Source organism: Sinocyclocheilus anshuiensis, unplaced genomic scaffold (assembly GCF_001515605.1).
Source record: "Sinocyclocheilus anshuiensis isolate Anshui unplaced genomic scaffold, SAMN03320099.WGS_v1.1 scaffold813, whole genome shotgun sequence".
Classification (NCBI taxonomy): domain Eukaryota; kingdom Metazoa; phylum Chordata; class Actinopteri; order Cypriniformes; family Cyprinidae; genus Sinocyclocheilus; species Sinocyclocheilus anshuiensis.
In genome coordinates this window covers 995,100-1,011,363 of record NW_015540942.1, presented here as the reverse complement: position 1 = coordinate 1,011,363, position 16,264 = coordinate 995,100, and the positions used below count along the sequence as shown (strand labels likewise).

Sequence of the window (16,264 nt, the reverse complement as noted above, 5' to 3'; positions counted from 1 at the left end):
GTGAAACACCACATGAGTTATCAAAGACAATGGATAATGTGTAAATATCAGGGTCATAAGCAACAGTGCTCGGTGCAAAAAAATCCCATTGAAAGTAACAAAAATGATACAGAAGACAAATTACATTAGTTCTCCAGCCCACTAATGAAAATGTGTTCACCCAAAGTAAATCCCCTCGCTTGAAATGTTATATAATATGGGCCTGTCTGATTTCAGTGCTTCTGTAGAAGTGGACACAAAAGCATAACAAAAAGAAACGCAGTGTAATAATACACGTACACCAATCTGGCAACCCAGTGTTTTCACTTTCACTAAATCGTGACTACGAAAGCCCGTGTGCACGTTTTTCACACACACACACACACACAGAAAAAAATGCAATTGGAAATGTAGCTCACCGGGGTAATGTAAGGACATCTATAGGGTCAGCATGTGACGTCACGCGGTCGTATAGTTTGTAGATTCAGACACATTGATGTATATGACCTGCAGATTTTGGCCTTGCTCACGGTGCGGCCAAACTTACATGGATTATTCGAGTTTACAGTAAGTATTTCATGCTTCCCACTTAAAATGTATTGCTAAACTTATATATATATATATATATATATATATATATAGGGCTGTTAAAATTAATTTTACAGGGATTTTAATGAAATAAGCGAGAAATATTAAAAGCAAATGCGCCACACATAACTACACTAATCCTTTCGGAACGCAGTAAAATTCTCCAACACTAAACGTTGATTCAATATAAGCAAACTTTATTTGATGTTCCCGTTCACGTCGCCTCGCGGCGTACAGTTATGGGTTCATGGCGTTCTCTGCGTGCTCTATATTGGGGATCTGTCTGGCGAGACGTAGGAGCATGGCCTACTTTTTGCGCACGTATGGAAACGAGGCGGTGGCTCTTTTCCCTGTTGCTGTGCCAGCCTATGCGCAAATACATCTCGACGCTGGATAGGTCTCCTGGCATTGAGGCTGCGCCTGTGATGATCATGCGATTGAGTGACGATGGGGAGTCATGTCTAGTCTATGCATGATCAGTGGCTCTGCGCTCTTTATCCCGCTGGAAAAAGAGTTCGCGCTCGACGGCTCTGCGATCGACTTCGCGCCTATGCCCACAATGAATGGCTGTTTCCAGCGCGAGACAGACGAGGCGAGAGAGTGAAGGAGAGTGAGCGCGTCGGACTCCATTGAAACACTTTGAAACGGCCTCCAGCTAAGGGGTGAGTATCCCGCCTTCGAATCCCCGCAGCGGGTCATGTGAGGCGACGTGACACGCGAGCGGCTGTCCTGGCATTTTGACTGAAATCTGGTGGCTTTGAGATGTTTGGGGGGCATTGTTTTGGGGGGAAGGTGTGCGGTGGGGGATGGGCACAGACTAATGGTACCAACAAAAAGTTTAACCACTTCACCGACCTCACTGACATGGCTGAACGCGCGTGCTGGCAGATGTTCCGGAGTCAGATCTGGCTCATTTAAAAACCCGATTTCCGGGATCTTTTTAATCTGCTAACCAAGAGGCTTCTATTTATGCATTTCATTTGAAGATAGCACTTTGAGCATGATTGATGTTGTGGCCCCGAGTAGTTAAATAATTTTCTTATCGGCGGAGTCTGGCTGACCCCCCCTACTGTCAGCGCTGGTTCAGTCTGGCTCGCCCCCAGTTCGTGCATTTGTCCCGGGATGACCTGTTGATGTCTGTGAAATAAGATAAGGTGGGGTATCCGAACTAGCGCGAAATCGTTATGGAACATTAACTTTGAAATTCCGCGGACTGAAAAGTATGCACTTGGCTATTTTAGGGATGCTAATACCGGCTGCTCATTGAATCGTTAGAGATTCTTGAGTGTTGCCGTTTAAACTGAGTGGCGTGGAGAACGGGGCGAACCCTCATTTCGGCGGTGCAGCGCTCGAGACGGACCCGTCTAGGCCCGAGGATGTAAGCACGCTCGCTCTCGGTGCGGTGCATTGGCAAAGACGGGACAAGAGCGGCAAACTTGCTCGTTTCGTGCGATCCTCGGTGCGTTGCGGCGCTTCCCCCCGCTGCGTTTGTGCTCGCTCGCATGTAGGTGCTGCATTTCTCACAGAGTGGCTCATAGTGGGCGCTTTTGCCATCGTTCTTCACCCCCTTCGCGGCCCGTGCCAGTGGAGAACTCCGGACGGACGGGCAGATTGACTGACACACGGTTAACCTGCCGCCGACACAGCCTCATAACACTGCTGTACTGGCAGGTCTGGCGGCCAAAGGTTTGCTCTGTATTTTCTTATATTCTACTTCACTGTTCTGCATTGTTGGATTAGTGTTAGTTTATGTGTCGGCGTATGTTCAATGGCTTCCATCACACAGGTTTGGCATCACAGTATTAGACAGGATTCTAAAGCTCAGCTGTTACTTTTTTCTTTGAAATGTATCAGTGGTTCTAGGGCACTCGGTAAACTTCCTAAGTGGGCCTCAATCATGTTATATTCAAGAATGTTATTAAATATTGAAATGCTAATTTGCTTGGAACAGATATTGTAATATACATGTAATGTAATATAAATAGTGTAACGTGCATCCTGTTACTCTAACGGACTTCATATGTACTGCCGTGCTGTCACTCAGACAGGTTTTTAGTGCAGCATACAACATAGGCGAACAAAATTGACTTTATTTTTCTCTCTCAACATTCTTACATAAAACATATGTAGTGGCAAATTTAGTGTCTGTGTGTGTTTTTCACTTTTCATACATGTTTGCTTATCTTTCCTTTCAAAAAAGTTATAGGCCAGTTAAGCAGAGAAGCTCTGTAGCACCCAAGAAGCAGATTTATGTATTTATTTTTTCTTTCCTTAAAGAAGGTACATTGTGGTAGTCTTTAAATCACCAAATTTGTAAATCTTTAGATGAATTAGGCTACCATGAATTATTTTTATATATTGACAGCCGCAGTTTATATTAGTAAAAGGATTACAAAGCACCTCTGACTTTGACCATGGGAGACCTTGAAGTTACAAGGGTTGAGAACCACTGACATTTCAGGTGAGTTCAGGTAAACTGGGCCACTTTTTGATATTGACTGCCTAAAAGTGGCTCAGCTGACATGAATTTACAAGATAGTTAATGGGATTGTTCACTCAGAAATGAAAATTCTGTCACCATTTGCTCACCTTCAAGATGTTCCAGAACTTATTTTATTTCCTGACAAAAGAAGATATTTTGAAGAATGTTTGCAACCAATCAGTTGATGGTAGCCATTGACTTCCATAGTAAAAAATACTGTGGAAGTCAGTGGGGACCACAAACTCATACAGGATTGGATCAAGTGGAGGGTGAGTAAATGATGACAGAATTTTCATTTTTGGGTGAACTGTCCCTTTAAGGTAAATAATTTGTCATTGAGAATAAGTGCTTGACATTTCAGGAGTATGCCTGATTGATTAGCCTATTCATTATTAAAATAAGATTGATGTTATGAGATTACTTTTTTCAATGTGTTTTTACAAGTACATGTGATAGATGCTCCAACCTCATTTGTTATTGCATGTTGACTGTTTGAAAGTCTCATACATACGGATTGTGTTGTGAATAAAGTCTTTAAAAGTTTGTGTCCCCCCCTCGCACACCGTGATAACCATACCTAAGGTGTCCCTCTCCTCCCCCATCTCCAGGGAAAGCTTCTTAAATAAACCCTGGGCCTCTCAGTGTGTATGTGTGCCACTGCTCTTGGGCCAACTGTAAACAAGCCGTTTTGTCTGATGTCTATGGCTTGTGTGTGTGCATGCAAGGGAGGGAGGGGGGAGCGAGCCTGGAGTCAGACAAAGAGGGTACTTCTTTTACCACGAACATCCTGTTAGTTCTGTGTGATCAGATCAGATTCAGTGATTTTTAATGTGATGGCTTGTGTGGGAAACATGTGCCCAGATGTTCTGCCTGCCACTGTATAATCTTAATGTGTGAAGTATATCACATCATAGTGTTATACTGTCGTGTCGGTTGAGTTGACATGGTTTAAGGGGGAATTTTTACTTCACCGAATGATTGCTAAACAATAAGCCACAATTTTTGCGCTGACGGCAAAATGTCAATCTGTGCCTTCTCAAAAAGTTCTGCTACTTATTCTGCTGATTCGCAAAATATCCTCCCCCAACAAATGAGAGCGTGTGTGTTTCCTAAATATGAGGGAGTTGTAAGCAGCACCGCAGTTTTAAACTCTAGTAAAGTTTTGAACAGCCCATTTTATAGTAGAAAGTGCAGGTTAACCGTTTCTAATGAATTTCCCCGGCAGCAAGGCTGTGAGCTGTAATGATGGCTTTGCTCATGGTGTCACATTAAGCAGCAAAAAGACTGACTGCAATGTCAGTCAAAGCCCATTGTTTTCCACCATCTTCCTCAACTATGACCTCAATCACTGGTTTAGTATCTCTCTGGCACTCTCCCCCTCTTTCCCTCCCTGCTGTAGTATTGTAAAGGGTGCCATTTTATCTCTGTCTCAGCTAAATCACCATCTCATTCAGATTAGCAGTCACATCCCGCTCACAGGATTTTAAAGGCGGCTTGCCAACCCCCCTATTATTTTTCAGAGTTTGCATGTTCTAGGCCGGTCTGCTAAAGGTGCCTACAGGCTCGTCCCTGCGGTCTCATACATTTCACCTTTTAATGTAACAGTCTGTTGCCGGTAGCTGTTTGTGTCTTTGCAATAAATTGTCAGATTCAGTGGATTTTACTGCTTTAAAAGCAAATGATGGTTGCAGTGTGTCTTCAGGGATGAACTACTGTGCTGCTAAGAGAATGCTGCTGACAAAGATCTCTTTCTTCCTCTTCCATCTGTCTTTCCCTCCTTCTCTTTTTCTGGTGTCGCTCAGATTTCTCTGGTGGTGCTGGCCATAGCGCCATGGCTCAGACCCTTCAGATGGCGATCCCAAACTTCGGCAACAATGTCTTGGAGTGTTTGAACGAGCAGCGGCTGCAGGGGCTGTACTGCGACGTGTCCGTGGTGGTGAAAGGCCACACCTTTAAAGCCCACCGTGCCGTGCTGGCGGCCAGCAGCTCCTACTTCCGTGACCTTTTCAACAGCAGTGCGGGCAGCAAAACCCCTACGGTGGTGGAGTTGCCCCCGGCCGTACAGCCACAGAGCTTTCAGCAGATCCTGGCCTTCTGCTACACCGGCCGCCTCAGCATGAACGTCGGAGACCAGTTTCTGCTCATGTACACGGCTGGCTTCCTCCAGATCCAGCAGATTATGGAGAAGGGCACGGAGTTCTTCTTGAAAGTCAGCTCGCCCAGCTGTGATTCACAGGGCCTCCATACTGAAGAAACCCCTCCATCGGAGCCTCAGAGCCCCGTTACCCAGACGGCGGCGGGTGCAGCGGCTAACGGAGGAGGCGGGGTGATGGCTACGGCAGCCAGTCGACCTGCTTCCTGCTTGACCCCGTTGCCCCTCATCTCTCGGGTGAAGACAGAGCAGCCGGAGGCTTCACCCTATTCAGTGGTTTGCACGCCGGTGGCCAAGCGACTCTGGGAAGGAGGCAATCGGGAAGGCGGCGGAGGCTCGGGTGCAGCCGGCGGAGGAGGGATGAGGAAGGCGGCTCGCTTTTCCCAGGAAATGGCACGTGGAAGCGCTATTCAGCAGCAAGGTAGCATGGGACTTGGTATGGGTCTTGGAATGGGCACAGGGGGTCATGGTGGAGGCAGCAGCACCAATGGCAACGGCACGAGCAGTGCCACCCCTGAAGGCACCAGCCCCGGTACTTTGAGTGCCTACGCCAGTGATTCGCCCATCTCTTACCATGATGATGAGGAAGAAGAGGAGGCGGTGGATGACGGCACTGAAGAGCAGTACAGGCAGATCTGCAACATGTACACCATGTACAGCATGCTCAACGTGGGTGCTACAGGTGAGTCCACAGCACTGCTGAATGCATTGAAATGCTAGAAATCATTTACTCAACCTCATGTTGTTCCAAACTTTTATGACATCTTTATCTTCAATGGAAAGGAACTGGTGAAATTTTAACAATGTACTTGTTGTCTTTTCCATGCAATTACCATGAATGCAGACTGAAGCTTTCAAGCTTCAAAAAAGATGCAAATGTAGGGCTGCACAATAAATCAAAATGGAATCGAAATCGCGATTCGACAGAAGCTGCGTTACTACACAGAGCCGTAGTTCCCTGAGAAGCTATGCAAACAGCTGTCATTATCGCAAACGATTTCTTCGATTTCATAATCGTGCAATAAAATAGTCTGCAATTTTTTTTTTTGCGTAACTTGTCAGTGAACTACGGCTCTGTGTAGTAAATGCTGCTCCATCTGAAAGCACGTGATGATGATTTACTGCTGATTACAGAACCGGCTTTACTAACAAAATGCGCGTGACAGTCGCATTCGATTAATCATGCAGCCCTATGCAAATGCACCATAAAAGTTGTCCATATGGCTCTTGCACTATAATTCAAGCTTTCTGAAGCCATATAGGGGTGCGCGATATGGCAAAAATATCATATCACGATTTTTTTTAGGAAAATCACGATTTATGATTTTATCTCGATTCTGTCATTTTGGTTTTACTATTTTGCAAGTTGTCTGAGCAGCACAGCCAAGCTAATTTCCCTATTTTAAAAACAAAGCCTTACAAGGTAACAAAATATAAAATAAAAAAGAATGGCAGACATTTAGGGTAAAGTGGGCGAAGATAAAAATCTCTGTCTGTCTTCTGTTGAACATAACATTTATTTTGAAGAATGTGGGTAACCAAACAGTTGCTGGTTTCCAGCGACTTCCATAGCATTTTTTTTCTACTTTCAAAGTAAATGGTTTGGTTATCCACATTCTTCAAATAATCTTATATAATATATAAGACGCAAAAGATAACTTAGTCCAGTAATCAGGTGCTGTTTGACAGGTTTTTTTAGTGTGTGTGCGCTTCAGGTGTATGCGCTCAGAAAAAGCGCATGTCAGAACAGCACGTTAATGAAATGTTTAACCAACAAGGCTTTAAAGCACATAATGTACTTTTGTGATTGTGTGACGTGTTGTGTACCATGAGTGTAACTCTACTGCTGAGTAACATTTAATGTGAATGTAAGTTATGTTGTACAGTATATTGAGACAGAGGCGCCAGAACTGCAACTGATAGAATGTGCGCTGTAGCACGATACTATGATATTTATTCAAAAGCAGATCGCGGATACATTATAATCATCCACGATCAAAAATTGTGACATCGCACAACCCTAAGCCATACGATAGTTTTTTTTTTGTTTGTTTTTTTTGTGAGAAATGGACTGAAAATACATGAAATGCATATTGTTAGTCTTATTTTGAACAATTCATCCATGCATGCGTTTCATTCTTGTTTTGACCTTGTAGTTTTTAATCAAATTGTCAGAACTTGTTCTTCTCTCTGGTGACATGTAGTTGATTGCAGCTTCCACATCTCAAAATTCAATCAACAACCATTAGAGAGAACAAAGTCCCCAAGCCTACATTTTCTATGTCGATAATTTACAAGTCACATTACAGATGAAAATGTCTGCTGCTACTTTTTTCGCAACCAAGTTATTATTCAGTTACAATCTTTTCCTTAACAGTTCTGATCAGTGAGTCAATCCCATTCATTTGAGTAATTCAAACCGTTTTTGTGAACTTGATCAACAGATTCCTTTAAAAAGAATGATTCATTTACAAACGAAACATCACTGCTACTCTCATCGACTGAATAAAGACACAAAAAGCCAGCTCCAGTCCCTATTCCTGATTACATGGTAAATAAACAGCCAGAACATGGTTAAAATGTCTTCGCCTGGTTCCATTGAAGAAAATAGAAGTCCCGCAGGTTTGATGATGACAGAGTTTTAAAGTTTTAAATGAGCACTTCCTGAACCAGCACTTCCTTTGATCCTGTATGTGTTGTAATGTATACAGCCTCCTGCTTTTTTGGTTCCCATTTTAACAAGTGAACTAATGTCTACTTTCTTTTGTGCTTCTTAAATAGGAATATCATCATAGCTAAATTCACACTTTTTGCTAAATGCTTGAACTGTTTGGAGCTCACGAATATTTGATCAGAAGTTCTTCTTATCTTCTCTCAGACGGCATGAAAACGGAATGTGTTCTGATGCCTTTGGTTTTCACAGGTCTTTTATTAGTCTTGGTCCCAAGAGCTTTGCATTATCTGTCTGTTTTTGAGAGTCAAAAGACGAGGAGTGGTTTAATCTTCACGGCTGTCTAGACTGCATGCACAGAGATTTTTGTCTTCACACTCTACTCTACATAAACTTCCGTTCTTCTCTTCTTCTTTCTCTTTCTCAGCGGGTGAACGTGTGGAGGCCTTGCCGGACCACTCAGAGACGCGGCCCAGGATGCGTGGCCGACAGGATCTTGCCTCTCTCCCCGCTGAGCTCATTGCTCAGATTGGCAACCGCTGTCATCCCAAACTCTATGAGGAAGGTGACCCTGCAGAGAAACTGGAGCTAGTTTCAGGTCTGAGTCTAATCGCATTCCATTCATTAACAAAATGCAATAGATGAACCAAAGTATCTTGAGCAAAAGGTGTATTGTGGTGGAATAAATCATTCTTTTGTTGTTCAAGCCATCATCATATCACCCTGTATGGATTTTTAGGAAAACATCTGCTGATAAATCAATGTTAAAGTCAATCTATAGAAGAGTCAAATAGGGAGGATAACCGGCATCATACAACTGAGTCATGTTCAACAGCCCATGAAAAGCAAATGATCTCTTGTGGTGATTGATAGGTCAACTGTGTTTGGAGGAGCCGTGTTTTGGTATTGTGGTGTAGAACAGGTTTTGTTGAGTGACTTGTTGAAGCTAATGGAGGCTTTTGTGAGCTGTAAAGCATGGCCTTAAGTGACTCCGAGCCGTCCGACTGGATCTGTTCAGTACACATAACAGAGGAGTTCCGCTAATTGCTGTAACTTTATTTAAACAGCAGTCGCATATATAAACATGCAGCTCAAAGTGCTTTACAAATACGATAAAAGAAAGCATTCGAACAAGACCAAACATAAAGCAATATAAAGTGGAAAATGAAATGAGGAATTGAAACAGACGAGAAGACTAACGATAAAAAATTGCCATCAAAAAGTCATTAAAAGATTAACAAATACAATGCGCTGGAGGAGTGAAAAGCAAAAATGAAAATGAGACAAAAATGTTTAATTAAGAGCAAAGAAAATAGGTTTTTGAATGGTTTTGAAATGTAGTTTTAGTAAAGGTACCCCATTGAGGCAGGATTTTTTTTTTTGTTTGTTTGTTTTTTGATTATTATAACCAACTTCTGTTTTGACTTGTGTTCTTGTGATGGCAAATAAATGACGTTTTAAAATATGTTAAATAGAAAACGGTTATTATTTTAAATAATAATTTTTCACAATATTATTGTATTGCCTTATACAGTCATGGTAAGCATTAGAGACTTCTTTAAAAAAAATCATATCTTACCCATTCAAACCTGAGTTTATTGTAATTCTTTTTATTTGGAGCAATATTCTGTATTTGAAAAGTTGCATTTAATGAGCATCTGCAGTGAGCACACAACACTGCATGAGTGATCACACAGATGAATGCAGTAGAACAACAACCATATTTAATGAAGACATAGGTGCAGAAAAGCTACATAAATAGAAAAGCAGTTGTTAATACAACAGTCAGCGCTCAAACTTCACAAGTCACAGTTAGCACTAACACACATGAATGATCTTTAGCACTAAAAAGGAAAGCTGCATTTCTTTCTGAGCTTTGTGTGATTAGTATTCATTCAATTAGCATTCATTTTTGGGACTTGGAAAACGATGAGTCACAAGGCATTTGTAAGATTTTCAGTATGTATCTGCTTGTCTATCTTGAGGACATGAATATGAATGAAGTTTCACACCTTTTTAAGTGAGATTCACGTATATTGTCCACAGGCACCAGCGTGTACATCTCACGAGCTCAGCTGATGAACTGTCACGTCAGTGCGGGGACCAGACACAAAGTCCTTCTGAGGAGGCTGCTGGCTGCTTTCTTCGACAGGTGAGTCTGGGAAACATCAAAGATGTCTTCCATAATAGCGAAACTGTATGATGTCTAACTTTCTGGTTCTGTATGATGTGCAGGAGCACTCTGGCCAACAGCTGTGGAACCGGCATCCGTTCCTCCACCAATGACCCCAGCCGTAAGCCGCTGGACAGCCGAGTGTTGCATGCAGTCAAGTGTGTGTTCCCGCTCTTTTATATTATTTCACCCAAGAATGAAAATTCTGTCATCATTTACTCACCCTCATGTTGATGATTTTTTGAAGAATGTTGATAACCAGATTGCTATTGACTTCCATAGTAATTTGTTTTTCCATACTATGGAAGTCAGTGGCTACCGCCAACTGTTTGATTACCAACATTCTTCAAAATATCTTCCTTTGTGTTCAACAGATGAAAAAAAAACTCATACAGGTTTGATAATTGGTAAATAATGACAGAATTTTCATTTTTGGGCGAACTATCCTTTTAAAGCCCGATCACTAGGGGTGGGGGGAAAAATCGTTACGACATAGTATTACAATATTTTGCATGCCGATGTTGTATCAAGACACAGACACTAAGTATGATTCTTTTACCAGGGCCTGAATTAGAATTGTGAGTATTGCACATAATTTTACTGGTTATGACAAGCTCCGTGCATATTGTGGGAAAACGGATCAATTCAATAATTTAAATCTCAGTTGTTAATACAACAGTCAGCGCTCAAACTTCACAAGTCACAGTTAGCACTAACACACGAATGATCTTTAGCACTAAAAAGGAAAGCTGCATTTCTTTCTGAGCTTTGTGTGATTAGTATTCATTCAATTAGCATTCATTTTTGGGACTTGGAAAACGATGAGTCACAAGGCATTTGTAAGATTTTCAGTATGTATCTGCTTGTCTATCTTGAGGACATGAATATGAATGAAGTTTCACACCTTTTTAAGTGAGATTCACGTATATTGTCCACAGGCACCAGCGTGTACATCTCACGAGCTCAGCTGATGAACTGTCACGTCAGTGCGGGGACCAGACACAAAGTCCTTCTGAGGAGGCTGCTGGCTGCTTTCTTCGACAGGTGAGTCTGGGAAACATCAAAGATGTCTTCCATAATAGCGAAACTGTATGATGTCTAACTTTCTGGTTCTGTATGATGTGCAGGAGCACTCTGGCCAACAGCTGTGGAACCGGCATCCGTTCCTCCACCAATGACCCCAGCCGTAAGCCGCTGGACAGCCGAGTGTTGCATGCAGTCAAGTGTGAGTTCCCGCTCTTTTATATTATTTCACCCAAGAATGAAAATTCTGTCATCATTTACTCACCCTCATGTTGATGATTTTTTGAAGAATGTTGATAACCAGATTGCTATTGACTTCCATAGTAATTTGTTTTTCCATACTATGGAAGTCAGTGGCTACCGCCAACTGTTTGATTACCAACATTCTTCAAAATATCTTCCTTTGTGTTCAACAGATGAAAAAAAAACTCATACAGGTTTGATAATTGGTAAATAATGACAGAATTTTCATTTTTGGGCGAACTATCCTTTTAAAGCCCGATCACTAGGGGTGGGGGGAAAAATCGTTACGACATAGTATTACAATATTTTGCATGCCGATGTTGTATCAAGACACAGACACTAAGTATGATTCTTTTACCAGGGCCTGAATTAGAATTGTGAGTATTGCACATAATTTTACTGGTTATGACAAGCTCCGTGCATATTGTGGGAAAACGGATCAATTCAATAATTTAAATCTTTCTTTCAGACTGTAATTTTACAAACAGCATAAGTGAATCAATAGCTGCGTTTACATGGACCCTACTAATCCGATCGTAATAGGACTAGAAGCACAATCAGAATAAAAAAAGTCACATGTAACCACGTCAATCGGATTGAATTGGCCAGATCCGATTCAGATTTCGATCGGATTGTAAGGGGCGGTTTTATTCCTTTTGTAATCCGAGCGAGAGGACATGTAAACACTTGATCGGATTGAGAACCGAAACTGGAAAGCACTGCGCATGTGCAGTCACGAAAAAATAGCGTAATGACATATGACGCGCAGAACCAGCTGTTCTTCCTGGTGAATAAAGTGTCATAAATGAGCAGTGTTGCCAAGTCTGCAGTTTTCCCGTGGAATTGGGCTACTTTAACACTGTTGCCGCGGGTTGTTTTTCATGTCCGCGGGTTGAAGCGACTCCAATAATATGATATTTATCCACTAGAAATGCGAATTTTAGCAGGGGAACCCCGCCAAAAGTGTGTATTTTACCCCCCAGAACACGATTTTTAACTGGGGACCCCCTCGAAACGCGATTGGGCTAGTTTTGAGTAGCGATTGGGCGGGTTTTCTTGTGAAAACCTGGCAACCCTGTAAATGAGTGTCCCGTTTACACGGCGTCTGTGAAGTGGAGCAGCACAACGTCCCACTAGGCATGGGCCGATTACCGGTTTCAAGGTATACCGCGATTTGAAAATTTCACAGTTTCAAAACCACTAATATTTTCCGTTATACCGTTCCTGCGGTATGCGCTGTTTTTATTGTCTCCTCAAAGACTGAACGTGTAGGAATCCCTCAGGCTGAGTGCAGTGTAGAGAGTAACACCTATATGAATGTGTTTCTGAGGGGAACTGACTGTCTTCAGAAAAGTAAGCAGCACTGCACAACAGTTCATGTGCTGGTCGTTGCCTAATTAGGACCCGAAGTAGATAAATATCAAGTGTGCTTTTTAAAACGGTATGCGACAACAACGGGAAACTCTGTGTATTCATGCAGTGTGCGCATGTCAAAAGAGTAAATCCGATCAGAAGCTTGTGACATATAAACACGTATATCACCCTGATCACTTTATTTAGCGTTCATGTAAACACTACGTTCGGATTCGTCAATCAGAATGAATTAATTCCAATGGAAGCAAAAAGTGTCCATGTAAACAAACCTAATGCTACCCGTTTCAACGGCTCTGGATTGGCCCAGAGTAGACTAGAGGTCTTCACGGGTCCACTTGGATCCGAAAACCCGAGGTCCGACCCGAGCGGGTTCGGGTCCAAAACTTCTACGAGTGCCTCGGACACAGGTCGGGTTCGGTATTCGCGGCCTTGGGTCTCGGGTAATTTAAAATAAGTGTGCTTTTTCCAAATGGACCCAATAAGACCCAAATTCTTTTAAACTAACACGGATGTGTACTTTCTATGTGTGAAACGCACATAGAAAAGGAGCATTTGTTTGTAACCGTGCGCACAGAAATCATCTTATGAGATCCATCAGGAAAATCCACTCGCTTCATTCATTATGCTGCGTGTTCAGATGCAGATTAGGTTGCAGATAGAGAATCATTAGGCTATCGATTTAATTTTGATTAAACTATCACGTTTATTTTTCAAATCCACTGGTCACAATTGAAAGCCGGACTCAGAAATAACTTGTATCCATCAGGCAGGCAATAATATAATGTAACAATAAATTAAATAAATATTAAATAAATCAAAGTACTAAAGAAGCGGCCAAATCAGTCAGCAGGACACCGGGATTTTTCTTTACTGATTGCGTGGCAGCAGGCTGTACACACATCAATGCCGTTTACGTTCGGGTCCAGTCGGGTTCGAAAATAAATGCCATCCCATCGGGTCGGACTCGGGTCTAATTTCATCAGGTCTTTAAAAGAATTAATTTATGCACGTCGGGTTCGGGTAAGAAGTGATTCGGGTCGGATACAGATTTTAGGACCTGAGAAGACCTCTAGACTGGACGTCTTACGTCAGCGCATTCTGGACTTGTACGGGCTCATATCAGTAATCTTCATTCTGTGTTCAAACTGAGCAGATTACCGGTAATTTACTGGTAATGATACAGCTTCTCATACCGGTAAATTGCCTGAACGAATTTAAATGTATTTTTGAAAAGGTCCTGTTCACACATGATCTCTTAACGGTAATTTACCAGTAAAGTCTGTATGTGTGAAAGGGGCTAATGACAAAGAGGAATGATATTGTTGTAAACACTTTCAGAATAATTTTTTCTATCCAGGTTTTGAACGATAAAAACCTTGACAGCCAATCAGAATCCACCCGGCATTTAAAGTGCCAGGCGGCATACCCGAGCGCATGCTTATAATAAACAGAAAGTTATCATATGTTGGTGTGGACACTGAAGGTTGTATTTATAGTTATGGTTCTTGGCGTGATCTGGCTTTTAGAGATGTCTCCTTCTCCTCAACAGTTTACTGCCAGAACTTTGCCACCAGCTTTAAGGAGAGCGAGATGAACGCCATCGCGGCGGACATGTGCACTAATGCTCGGCGCGTGGTGAGGAAGAGCTGGATCCCCAAGCTGAAGCTACTGATGGCAGAGGGCGACGCTTATGCCAATTTCCTCCCCGACAGCATCAAGATGGAAGCGGATGGCCTCAGCGGTGAGCCTGCCTTCGAGGCGGCAAGCCTGGAGGGCGGTGCTTCGGTGGAGACCAGAGGATCCTCGGGCGAGTCTCTGCAGGGTGTGAGTGGAGACAACGGCACTTTGTTTCAGTGAGTGATGCGGCGAGGAAAGCCCTGCCCCATCCCCTCTGCCGCCCCACCTCCTACCTGCCTCCCACCCCGCTGCGTGACTCTGGGCTCTGCTGCTTCTGCCTGGGATGGGAAAGGGAGAGTCGGGAAGGAGATTGGAGGAGATTGCACGGTCTAGTGACGGGAGGAACACAAGGGGTTTAAGCCAGGGGCGCAATTTTCTTTTCAATCATTTTTGTTTTTGCTAAATAACCCTCTTTTGCACAGAAGATCCCCTTTGCCTCCACGCTCGGCAAGTAAATCTAGTCACCGATGCTATAGGAATGCATAATTATGAAAAATTACTGCGACGGGAGGTCCGAGGTTCCCTGATCTCACTCTACTGAATTTGAATGTATTCGTGATTTTGTAGCACCTGGCTATGTCAGACTAGCCGATTGTATTTGGCCCAGGAGAGAGACAGGAAAAATGCTTGTCATAAGATCTGAAGGAACAGCAGATGGAGAAAGTAGTGAGGGAGGAGAGGAGAAAGAGAAGTAGGTGGCATATTCTGTCTCTCGTTCTGTCTAAAATGGAAAGAATCTGATATCCTCCTCTCCTTCCATTCCTCCCAAAATATATGTGGGATCTTAGTCTGCCACTTTCTTTGTTTTTTATGTCGCCGTTTTCTCCTTTCCCCTTCTACTTGTTCCACTGTGTGAATCCAGAGTTGATGAAAGATGATTAAGGACTGTAAAGGATAAAAATATATTTATCTGCTCGCACCTTCAGAGCTCAAAAGAGAGGGATTGTTTTAAAATCTCTTTTTGTGTTTTTATTTTTTAAATGTTTCTCAAGAGACACCTTGTTATTGGGCTTTAAATGGAAATTGTGAGAAAAATAAGGACTATTTTTGCATAAGAATTATCTTACATTTCAAAGACTGGTGCTTGGCTTGTATCTCGGTCACCATCATGTCCGTAGCTGAATTCGATTGGCCGTTTTGACCAGTGATGTACGATTTGCGGCTCTCATCGATTAAAGGGATAGTTTATCCAGAAATGAAAATTCTGTCATCATTTACTCACCCTCATGTTGATCCAGACCTGTGTGACTTACTTTCTTTTGCGAACACAAAAGAAGTGTTTTTATTATTTGTTTTCATTCAGTGAAAGGCCAGTGGGATTCAGTGTTGTATTGGACTTTGCTGACTTTCATTGTATGCACGTAAAAGTGTTCTTTAAAAATATCTTCTATGTTCCGCAGAAGAAATAAAGTCATACAGGTTCGAAAAGACTCGAGGGTAAGTAAATTATGACCGAATTGGATAAATATCCCTTTAAGAGAAAAGAAAAATTGTTATCGCACACAAGCACGCTTTTACAGCCCAGGGGGAAGGGAAATTGTGCTTCTTATTGTTAGTCACTTTACTGTCTTAAGGTTCGGGCCCGACTTTGTGTGTGTGTTTGGGAGCGGAGGAAGGTTCACATTGCCTGTGTCCCAGGAGAGGAGGAGCAGAATGATTAAGGTTCTCCATGTTGCCCATGTCCCTGTTTGGGCAGCTGTGTGTGTGCGTGTGTCTGTCTGTGCTCGCTTAGGCAAGCATGTCTGTGTCCGCACAAGTCACCATCTGTATACATTCCTTGCACATAGTTGGCACTGTGTTTGCATGTGGGTGATGTGTTGATTTGGGGATTTAGGGTATGTTTGTTTCTGCGTTTATTCGCTTTTAAGGAAATTCGGCCGTCTGAAGGTTTGCCGTAACCTG

The 16,264-nt window shown here is 42.7% G+C and overlaps 1 protein-coding gene across 3 annotated transcripts; it reads left to right on the top strand.

Moving 5' to 3' along the window:
• The first annotated feature begins 374 nt into the window (after window positions 1–374).
• On the top strand, window positions 375–15,599 carry LOC107689628 (nucleus accumbens-associated protein 1-like). Of its 3 annotated transcripts, none has more exons than XM_016487707.1 (6): window positions 375–546; window positions 4,852–5,883; window positions 8,300–8,470; window positions 9,919–10,024; window positions 10,108–10,205; window positions 14,235–15,599. In XM_016487707.1, exons 2-6 carry the CDS (start codon window positions 4,881–4,883, stop codon window positions 14,540–14,542), a joined length of 1,686 nt encoding a protein of 561 aa, XP_016343193.1. In that variant the 5' UTR covers window positions 375–546; window positions 4,852–4,880; the 3' UTR covers window positions 14,543–15,599. The 3 variants fall into 3 exon arrangements, with proteins under 3 accessions (XP_016343193.1, XP_016343191.1, XP_016343192.1); XM_016487705.1 differs by lacking the exon at window positions 375–546 and adding an exon at window positions 939–1,229; XM_016487706.1 differs by lacking the exon at window positions 375–546 and adding an exon at window positions 1,236–2,253.
• The last annotated feature ends 665 nt before the right edge of the window (window positions 15,600–16,264 follow it).

Bases quoted from the DNA above. Each gene is read 5' to 3' on its own strand.
- LOC107689628 (XM_016487707.1), top strand. From the start codon at position 4,881: ATGGCTCAGACCCTTCAGATGGCGATCCCAAACTTCGGCAACAATGTC. The intron at 10,025-10,107 runs GTGAGTCTGGGA...TATGATGTGCAG, and splicing joins CTGGCTGCTTTCTTCGACAG to GAGCACTCTGGCCAACAGCT. The intron at 10,206-14,234 runs GTGTGTTCCCGC...TCTCCTCAACAG, and splicing joins AGTGTTGCATGCAGTCAAGT to TTTACTGCCAGAACTTTGCC.